Genomic DNA, 11,031 nt, shown 5'->3' with positions numbered 1-11,031 from the left:
TGTGCAAGTTTTTGAATGCAGTGTTTATGTGACATGAGACACTTAATACCTACCTGTTTTTCCGCAAATAGATCCCCAGGTGGTGGAAAAATAGAGGAGATATTTGGAAAATGCTGGTACACCAGCATTGAGCAGATTGACACCTTCATCCTACATCTATTTCTCCCTGTAGCACTATTCTTTAGCAGAAACACTTCCATTCTTGCAGCATTTTGTGATATGCAGTGGGTTTAAATCAGGATTAAATCCCACTGAAGGAGTCAGTGGTGTTACAGTGCAGAAGCTGGTGTGAGATAAGTCAGGAGTCCTTTGTTATGCTCGTTGCATGAGGTATGGGAGGTGTAGCTGCTGGCTGAAGAGAAGGGAAACGTACTTGTGTCAGGGTGGATGTATTTCTGTCAGAAGGGAGCCTGTGCTCCAAACCAAGCTGTGCCATGCTCGGGATGAATAAGCATGAATGCTATACAGGCAGAGCAATGTTTGTCCATCTGTGTGTGTCAGACTGACCATAATCCAGTTCTAGTGCACGTGAGGGCTGGGGAGCAGGCTGGAGGCCCAGCATGTGGACCAGGTTGGCTGCTTGGCCCGGCAGGCTCGGTGCTGCCGCTGGAGCAGCAAACCCAGCGTGGCATCTTGTCAGAACTGGGCTTGTCTCCAGGAGCTCATTCCATAACCCTGGCAGTTGAGATGGGAAGTTTGCAGAGGTGAGCTGTGTTTGATCAGCTGTGTTTGAGTGTCCAGGCACATCAGTGCTGGAGTCAAGTGTTCTCTGGGCACATGATGAACGGTTTGAACAAAATTCTCCCCGTGGAAGGTGATGCTGCCTGACTTTCATTAAGTAGTCACCACTGTGTGTGTTCAAAATTCAAAACTAACTGGTGTTTCACTTTTCCTGTAGTCTTAAATCAAAAAGGGGCTTCTCAGCAACATGGGAACAAACCTTGTTCTCCACCTTCCTATTTGTTTTAATATGAGTGGAAGACGAAAAACCTCCAAATTTGATTTCTTCATCAGATGTTGGATTATTTCAGTTAAGGCTTATTTCTGTTCAGAATTGATATATTTGCAATATATTTCCATGCTGCTGGTAGGGTTTTGTTGAAGCCAAAGGCAGTGAAAGATGATCAAATAATTCTCCGAGTGTATCTTTAGGCTTAGAATTCAGCTTTTTGTGAGTTCATAACTGTCTGAAGTTTGCTGTATTTGACAGCATAAATGAGAAATCTGGTCTTGCAGATAGTGGTAAACCTTCCTTGGGTTTTAGAAACTTTGTACAAAGTACCACACAAAGTGCACTGAAAGGCACATGATTAATCACTTCAGCAGCTCCTGCTCTGCAGAGTCACAACTCAAGCTGTCCATTGTTGCCACATCATTTGACTGCATGAAGCCCCGTTATTTCTGATTTAAAGGTCTAAGAACAGTAATTTGATTGTCTCAAACATCTCTTAATGCCTTAGCAATGAAAAAGCACCTACATACTTCCTTCTGAAATGTAATTGACTGCAGGCATGAGTCACTTTTTGTGTCTGACCAGTGGTGATAAGGAAGCACATGATACCTTACAGGGGTTTGCAGCACATCTATAATCACCAGCAATATTTTTGTGCCATGTTTTTGATGTTAGGGCTCTTTTTGCAGGAGGAATGAAGCTATATGCCATTACAATTTTTCCCTTATGTAATGAAAAATAAATGTCATTATTACATATCATGATTTCACACTTGTCTCAGAATAATGCACAATTTTATTTAATAGCATGCAGAATTTTCACAGTTACGAGGTTTGAAAATAAAATGCTACATGGTTTTCTAACCTAGTATCCCAGGAATCTGCTGAAATCTCTTTTTTTGGGGTATATGTTGTCAGTGGATGTTTTGCTCTTTTGTTTCACTGGGGCTTTTTTTTCCTCAGAAAAATAAGGGCATTAGCACATTCATGAATGAATTTCATTTAGTTTTCAGGTAAGGAGAGCAATGCCTGCAGTTCTGCCTTTGTGGATATGGAAGGTAAAGGAAAAGTGTAAGATTGATGGCATTGTAGACAACAGTCCCTGCTCCCATAATTTAATGATAAGCTGAATATCTGTAAGGGAGCATGCATAGGGAGGAAACTTAAACACCTGTTTTTATGTTTTGTAATACTTCTATTGAGTTTTGTAGTATGATAAAAGTGATGTTTCGGTTTCCTTTAGAAATAAAGATAAACACATAGGAGTGATGTGGCAAACAAAAAACCCTTTTAATAGTATGCAGTAGCCCACAATAAACTGCACTACTGTTTAAGTTGCGTCAAGATTTCTATCCTGGATCCAATTTTCAGAATTGTCGTCAGCTCTGAAAGTCTGCTTCAGTCTGAAACTTGGCAAGGTGTTTCTCTGCCAAGAATGTACTGTCATCTTTTTCAACTGAAGTGTATCTGGTTTTTTAATTTCTAGGATTTTATAAGCACTTCCAAAGTATTAGTTGCTGTAATACTAGTGGGAGTGCTGAAGTGATTTTTCTGGCAGGAGGATGCAGCGTGTGTGTGCAAAATACTGATGATTTAATGTACAATGAGATATGCTGTATTATCTGTTTAGCTAAAGCACACTTTGTGGTAAAAGGGATTGTAATGCTTATCATAACAGGCAAGTCAGTTGCCCAGGGAGCTGTCACAGGGAAGACACGGTGCAGGCTTTGCTGCAGAACTTTGCCAGTGTGTGCTAATCTTGAGTTCTGTATTGTGTCTGCTCCTTTGTGGGGCTGATCTCTGAGCGACTTTGGGCTGTGCTGCAGAGCAGTGAATCGCATGGTGATGTTGTGATGAATGGAGAGTAGGATTAGACCAAAACCCCATTATCTGGCCAGTCCTCAGGAGGTATGGAGTGACAGGTCTCCTGCCTTGACTGGAACTACTTGCTACCCAGAGGAGTGCAAGGATGATTTATGTCAGAGGCTTTTTGTTGGAGAGCTTCCAAAGAAAGCAGTGGGAATGGTGTGGATTACTGTCTTCTGTGTCATTAAAAATAGTCTGGGAAGCTGATCCCTTCCTTGTCCTGTCCATGAATTCTAGCACCCCAATCAGTTCTTTGGGTGTATAATACTTACCATGTGCCATTTAAAATGTGTTAACTGTGACACTCCTTAAATACTATTTTTTCTTAGGCCACTCAAAAATGGTGTGGTTAAAGGAGATAATGTTTTCCTGATTTGTTTGTTTCACTTTGGTTTTGGGTCATAGTGGACATGATGTCAAGTCCTCCCCAACCACCGGTTGGTGTCCAGACATGGGCAGTGTTAATGGGGAGAGAATTTATTCACCCAGCATCTTTTCCTTCATCTTGGAGTTGTACTTTGCAAGAAGTGCCTCTCAGCCACCTACTCAAGCACTGTGAAACAAAAGTTTCAGCTTCTGTTTGTAGTGGGTTACCTCACAGTTGAGCTGAGGGATGCTTTGGAAGTGTAAGCAGCTGAACTGCCCAAATGCAGTATGAGTTCTAAAAACCATCTTACACAGCCCTGGCTGGTGCTCCAGCCCTAGCCTGGAATCAGTGCGAGTCCTTTGTGGACTGTGAAGTGTGGATCAGGGTCTGGCTAGGGGGAACACAGTCACCTTTTTAAAGAAAAACTATTGTGTGTTATGTGTTGCCTTTATTATGCACAAGCAATACTTCGGGGTCTCTTTAATCACATTACTGCAGAAAGCTGTATTATCTATTACTGCATTCATATTGCAGATTTCATGTGACTACTGATGTTCCTGTTCAGGACAATGTTATTCCTGTGGCTGAGATGTCAGGTGCCTGCCATTAACCTCTAGTTCTTTCTCTCCCCTGCCCCTTTTTTAGAGGCCTTTGAGTCTTTGCTTCGCTTTGCTGAAAACCGCACAAGTTCCCTGTTTGAGACAGCTTACAGACCTATGGCAAAAGAAGCAGCAGAGCCTGTTAAGGAGCTTTTTACAGACATCTCTCTCTACATTCTGGGCGCAGAGACCACAGTGGAAAGTGCAGTACTGCGGTTCTTTGACAGTCTCTTTCCTCTGGTGTATAGCCGGCTAATAAACCCAGGAATTACAGATCTGTCAGAGGACTATACAGAGTGTCTGCGGCTTACAAGGCAAGACATAAATCCTTTTGGACACTATTCTAAAAACATGGTTACAGAGCTGTCAAAATCTCTTTGGGCCAGTAGGATGCTGAGCCAGGCCCTGAGCCTGGGCATTGAAGTGATAAATACTACTGAACACGCCGCTCTGACGAAGGAGTGCAGCAGAGCCCTGGTGAAGATGCAGTACTGCCCACACTGCCAGGGCCTGACGCTCATCAGGCCCTGTGTGGGATATTGTCTCAATGTAATGAGGGGCTGCCTGGCCAGCGTGTCTGAACTGGATGCACAATGGAGGGAGTTTATCTCCACGCTGGAATATCTGACTAATGAAATGGCTGCCTCACACGATCTGGAAATTGCTCTGTCGGGGATCTGGAACTCCATCAACGAGGCCATCCTGCACGCACAGCTGAATGGACCACAGCTCTCTGCTACAGTAAGTGCTCTCTAATTGTTTGCTACTCCCATTTATCAGTTTCCTCATTCAGTGGATAAACATTCAAACAAGTTGGTGTTGTCTTTGCATCAGTTTTTAGTCTTTCACTAGATCTGTGTTTAATAATCCATGCAAACTTTACAGAGAATTATGATGGGGTTCAACAGAGTCTGCTTTGAAATGAAAGGGTTGGGGGGGATTTGTTTCTTTAGAAGGAACCCTACACAGCAGAGAGCTCTGCCTTGTCTGCACAGTTTTCTAAACAAAAATTTGGGGTGGTCTTTGATAGTAGATATCAATCAAGTGTTACCCTGGCATGTAATTGTAGTGTGTGGGGACATTCTACGGGATTTGGTATAAGGGGTTAGAAGAGTGAGCTTTTAAATAAAGGCAAAAGAATTGACTTCCACAATTTTACAGTCCCTTTATTTTTGTGCTGAGACATCAGGAAGGTAGTACAGTTCTGTAATAAGTACACCTATCATACAGAAGTTGGGAAAGGAGCATGAAAAAATTCAAACCGATTTGGCAGCATTTACATAAGTAAAGGATAAAAATACACTTGAAGTGGAAACGGCTTTGTGAGTGGTGTAAATTAAGGAGGAAAGAACTAGGATGGTAGAACTGTCACATAAATAATAGCAGCATATAACTGGCAGGTGTTCTCTCAAGGTGTTGAAGATTAGACTAGCAATTACTGAAATGATTAATGATGCAGCTGACTACAACTGTATAAAGTTAGCACAACTGTCAGTGGAAAAACACGTAGCAATGTGGCCTTAAGAAGGGTATAAAGACTAATCTAAAAAATGCAGATAGATCTGCCTGTCTTGAAAGTAAGGGAATTCTTGGAGACAACAAATGAGACAGAAATGCACAAATCTAAATATGTAATTTCTGTGTAGAACTTCGATCACCGCATTCTGTAAGAGCAAAAGTAGTCTGGAGGGTCCACAGAAAGAACCTGTGTCAGAGTCTATTCTAAATGAAGGATGTTTTTTTAATAGGAGAAAAATGCTTCTACGTTTGCAGCCTTCCAAAATCCCTAATATTGCAGCTCCCTTCACTGTAGAACACCTGACTGAGCAAGACTTAGTCAGTATAATAAATAAATTATAAAAAACCCTCAACCACTTGTTGTAATCTGATAGAATTTCACTTGTTATGTTTAGTTACAACTCAGTTCATATTGCCTCGGTTTTCCTTTCCTTTTCATGAATGACAAACTTGCTAGTTTATCTGACATGGAAAGATAAACATGAAAAACCTCTAGGAAATACGTCCAGGTTCTTGAGCAGTGGATAGTGGGCACTGGAGCCTGCGTGTGCTGCAGGTCTGCATTGTGCTAAAGTCTAGTTGGTGATGTCACGATGTACCCCATAGAGCAGTGTTAAACTTAGAATGTGTCATGAACAGTGTTCCTGCATCTGCCCCTATTTTCATGCAGAAGTTGTTTTTATATGAGTCTAGAAGGGAACCAGAAATCAAAGTACACTACTGCTGTATATTGGTTTTATCTGACTATAGATGGATACCTCTAAAGTCATTGTAGAGCTTCACTGCTGATTACACAGACAAAATGCTAAAACATAACTCTGAATTGCATTTATCAGCCTCATAATTAACGTGCACTTCCTTAGCTTACTGAGGGGTAAAATTCATGATCCAGGTGAATACTGGATAATTATGGATGAACTCAATGAGTGTATTGCTTTTAGGTGATTTGGAAGTAGAATTCTCTCTACAGTGTCTTTCATGCTCAGGATTCTCTTTAAAGATTATTCAAGTAATTTTATTTGGGGACTTCCTAGTTCCCTGGCAATACCTTTAAACAGCTTCCTTCTTCGAAGCATTTGGAATAAGTTCAGAAGATGCTGTTGTGTTTGAAACTCCATTAATTCTTTTTTCCCTGAAGTTATCTTTGCTTTCTCTCATTGGCAGAATCTCCATGTGCAGAAGAAGGTTGTGTATTGTTCTAGGGGCTGCTCAGTAGAATGGCAAAGGATGTTTTCTGTTTGAAAATAAAAACTATGCTTCAGTGTGTGTTACCCTCGATCCTTTCAGTTGTCTGTAGAGTAAGATTATATTTGGAAGACAGAGCATGTTTCACTACTTAAATGAGCATTCATCTGATCCTGGTTTAAAATTTTCCTGATTAGTTACAGAGGGATAACCATTATTTAGAAAATTGAGCCTAATTAAGCCGTATTTTCTTCTCTGAAGAAGTGGAAAGGAGTTCAATCCCCAGGTTCAGGATTTCTGGCTGGAGATGGGTTCTGAAAATGCAGGCTGTGGTTCTCAATTACTCTGGGGCCGTTTGATTTGTACCCAATGTGTTTACGGGATTCTTTCTTTTCCCCAGAAAAGATATCTTCTCTTTTCCTTTCCTAAGTGTTTGGAGACCTTTTTTTGCTCATGCAGTGTACTCTCCAGCTTCTGCAAAAGTGGAAATGTTCAACTTAGGTACAGTTTCCATTACAAATGCAGTAATTGGTTTCATTCAATTATAATGGAAAACTCATCCAGGAAAACAGAGCACTCCTAGTCATCTTCATTTGTCCCGAGGCAGCCTTAATTAATGCGCCTGCCCTTTTAGGAAACATTTTACATTTTTAATAGACAATATGGCTAAAAATTAGGGTTCTTTTTTTCTCTTGTTGCCTGCCTGGATGATAATGAATAATGGAAAGTTAGATTATGTTTTCTTTAAAATGGGGAAGGGGTGAAATAAACCAATAAAGCACTTAGGATACTTTGCTCAAATGAGGTGCAGTCAATTGATATTAAATCTAAAAATAAAAATCCTATTTGTATGAGGAGTGCATAACTTAAGGAGAGTGGCCTCTGCTGATCTCGTCCATTACAGCCAAGAGAATTGCCTGATTTGTTGGGATAGCAAGTGTGAAAGGTCACCTTTAAGATATTGGTAATCTCTCCTCAGATTCCTGGGGAATGTGCCATGCCATTTGTTCAATGATGCTGGCTTGCATCCAGCTTACTTAACCTAATGCAAGCCAGCCCCAGTCTGCAGCACCAGCAATCATCATCATTGCTTTCATCTGCTCAATCTAATTGTCTTTCTCCTGGTAGGAGCCCTGACTGCCTCGTGGTGCCAGCTACACACACACCAACTTGGTTTAACCTTCCTTACAATTTTCCTCTTTGTTTATTTCTTTTTCTGTCTTTGTGTTTTAAAGCTGATCTCCTTTTTCATGTGTTCAGTTTACTTTATTGCTGTACAAACTCTGTATTTATGCATCATTTCTGATGTTTTCAAAGTGAAAGTAAACTATTCTCAACTAAAATGCAGAGAGGAGCAGGAGAAGAGGCATGTGTGTGGTTGCTGGCACTTCAGGCAGATGTATCAGCAGGTGGGGTAACAAACACTGCCCACACTCCCTGGAGCCAAATCCCAGTGAGGTGTTCCCATTGCTTGTGTAGGGCCAGCATGGACTTGCAGTCCAACTCCAGCAGGTTGTGTATGGGGATGGGTGTTGGAAACAGAGTAAGAGGTAAGGAAGATTTCTGTTGGGTCAGAAATGGCTGGAATCTGACCAGTCCCACCAACTACAGGTGTGCACCTCTGCTGATACACAGGACATATCTGAGTGCTTCAGTTTGGGCCTTCAGTGAGGCTTGGCCATCTTGCCCCCACAGTGACACTGCTGCTTCTGACAGGCACCCATGATCTGTGGGATGGGTTTCCTGCTGGACCAATGGGCACTCACGAGTTGCTGCCCTGCTCAGGCACAGACTTCCTTTAGCTTTGCCAGCTCATGGTTACAGAGATTCCCCTTTCCTGTCTCTGGAACAGAATCCCTTTGCCTGCCTGCCTGCATGGTGGGAAATGCAAAGGGGATGTGTGTTAGCAGAATATTTGGAATGTGGGAAGGGACATACTTCTCTCTGTTCTTGCTGCAAGAAGTTCATAAGAATAAAGTATTTATCTTGTTGCTAATGTTGTAATGGCTGAAAAAGCATTAAATGAGGAGAATGTAAAAAGCCACAGACCTGTTATTTTTAGAATGGATAACTGTTAGGCAAGAGCGGAGTCCAACATACTGTGTTTTGTGATTTTAGGAGTAATAAAAGCAAAACCTAATAAAAGGCTTGATAGGGATTATAAAACCGAGATATGATCAGAGATTAAGCATTAGGAGAAAGCAGAAAGATGTGCCTTGAGGCAGTTAATTTCTTGGAGACAAGCTCACCAGTTAATGTGATAAAAATGATATAAAAAAGTGATAGAAGAATAAACTTTGGGAAGAGGAGCAGATAGAGGAAGGAGAGAAATACAGGAAGGGAGGGGTGTTTAAGATGCAAGATGCACAGAATTGCAGGAGTGTCAGGAAGCACAGAAATAGTGGTTGTGATCAAAATCAGATCAAAATCAATGACAACCTTTCTACAAGTTGTGAAGACATCAAGGAGAAGGATGGATAATATTGAGAAAAGATCCACTAAATACCAGTTGTATTTTAAAGGGACTGGTTTCAGGTTGTAATGAAAGAGACTCTCTGACGCCTATTTTTGGCAGATCATTTGAGTGTTGTTTCTTAAAAGTTCGTGTGGCTCAGAAGAAATGCAAGAAAGGCATGAGAAGGTAAAAGCTTCTAGCAAGGACTCTTGTCCTCACTGACAAAGAAAATTATAGACAAAGGAGTTGGGCTTTCCATGCCTGTCCAACCATTTCTGCTGTGGTCCTTTGCAATTAGGGATGTCATTGGGACCTGGGAGGCAAATTACACAGAATTAACACCAAACTAGAACTTAGGGGAGTTTAAAAAAAAAAAGAACAGAAAATACATATAGATAGATGGTTGTTCTTGGTGGCTGGTTGATCAATCTCCTCCCATCAGTGGGTTTAAATGTTGCATTTAACCAGATGATGATCTGCTGAGAAGCAGCACAAAGTACCTTTACACTGAACAAGCAAACCATATAGATATTTCCTAGATTCAGGTTAAGGATAGAAGGGGGCATCTGCCTGTGAAAGAATATACTTGGGGTGTCCTGGAACGCCTGTGTTACTGCAGTGGCCTTGAGCCAGAACTTACAGGGGAGGGGCCTTTGGGGAAAACAAATATTAAAAGCTTACTATAAATTTTCTGGTAAAAATTCAACAGCATCAGGAAGGCTTATGGAAAATAACTCAGTTGTCTTAAATTATTAGGAGTGCAGGGGAAAAAAAAATCCTGAACAATAAAAGACTCAAGATCTGTTAAACAGTCACCTTTAGGAAAAGAAAAGCTTAGAGAAAAGAGTGCCAAATTTGCAGCAGCAGGAGATTGATGCACAGTAACCTTACAAATTTGAAAGGGAAGCAGCAGTACTATGAACAAAATAACTTTGTGCTGAGTGAGTTCACAGCAACAAAGAGTTTCTGCCAGCCAGTAATGAACTACTTGATTAATGACATTGAATGGCATCATAAAACACTCCTGGAGACTTTGGAGAACACTCAGAGCTGAACTCAGGTGCTTCCTTCCTGCAAGTTTTCCAATTCAAATGATCAACACCAGCTGTCAATAAGTATAAAAACTGTACTTAGCAGAGGTTAAAGCAGTATATTCAATTCCTTGTGGTTAGATTGCAGAAAACAACTGTAAAAATGGACAGGGAAAGTTATGTTTGTGCAGTATTTGCACTAGAAATGTTCTTTTAAATGGCATTTTGCTTTTTCTAAGCACTTAGCAGGAAACCTCCTCTGAAAACAGAAACCGGAAGAACAGTCAGCTGTGATGAGGTTTCTGTTCAAGGTCTCCAAGCAGCCCTGTCTGATTTAGCAGCAATTTTAGCAGTCCTGGTATGTTTGGTTCTCATGAACCCGGGTTATGTGATTGTACATCAGGTTCAAATCCTTTGTGAATCCTAGGGCAGGAGGAGACCCTTTAGAAGCCAGGGGAATTGCCCCAAGGGCACACCTTGTAATGACCTATTTCTGTGGGAAAGGTAAGAGGATGGCTTTCACAGTGCTGTAAAACATGCAAAAATAAGTCTGCATTAAATTTTTGGTTTATTTCTCTTGGGCTTTATACTCATTAAGATACTGCTCTCATCTTATGGGCAGTTACGGGTGAGTTTTTAAAAAGCAGCAGTGGGACTACGTATCTGGAATCAACTGAATTTCATGGAGTGTAAGCATCTAATTCTTGCAGTCAGCTTTGTAAGTCTTGCCACGTGCAATTTGCTTGATTTAAAAGCATTTCGACACTTGAGTACTGTAGAAGTATTTCTGGAAATAATCATCTAAATTGTTTAATGCATTTGCCTTATTTCCATCTGTTACAGAAGTCCTCTGGAGAATTACAGCTCATGTAGCCTTGAGCAGCTCTCTAAGGGGACACAAGGAGCTTTCTGGCCCCTGTTTGTTAATGACAGTTCTCTTCCATGCAGGTGTTTGATAGCACAGAGTAGCCTGATTTCCTGGTGGTAAGGATCATCTCATCTGTAGCGATGGAACTGCTTGAAATTTAGTATTTGTGTCAAAATGAAGTAGGTTAAATT

At 41.1% G+C, this 11,031-nt stretch overlaps 1 protein-coding gene across 3 annotated transcripts in view; it reads left to right on the top strand.

The window, feature by feature from the left end:
* The window catches only part of LOC103612025 (glypican-5), a 314,786-nt gene that overhangs the window by 49,696 nt on the left and 254,059 nt on the right, over positions 1-11,031 (top strand). For all 3 annotated transcript variants that reach the window (XM_017728810.1, XM_017728808.1, XM_017728809.1), the window contains exon 2: positions 3,830-4,524. In XM_017728810.1, coding sequence (XP_017584299.1) covers positions 3,830-4,524 — 695 coding nt within the window. The remainder of the gene's footprint in view (positions 1-3,829; positions 4,525-11,031) is intronic.

The sequence above is a fragment of the Corvus brachyrhynchos genome, unplaced genomic scaffold, assembly GCF_000691975.1.
Source record: "Corvus brachyrhynchos isolate BGI_N302 unplaced genomic scaffold, ASM69197v1 scaffold223, whole genome shotgun sequence".
Lineage (NCBI taxonomy): Eukaryota > Metazoa > Chordata > Aves > Passeriformes > Corvidae > Corvus > Corvus brachyrhynchos.
Note: the sequence above shows the minus strand (reverse complement) of the source record. Positions and strands in the feature narration are given on the sequence as shown.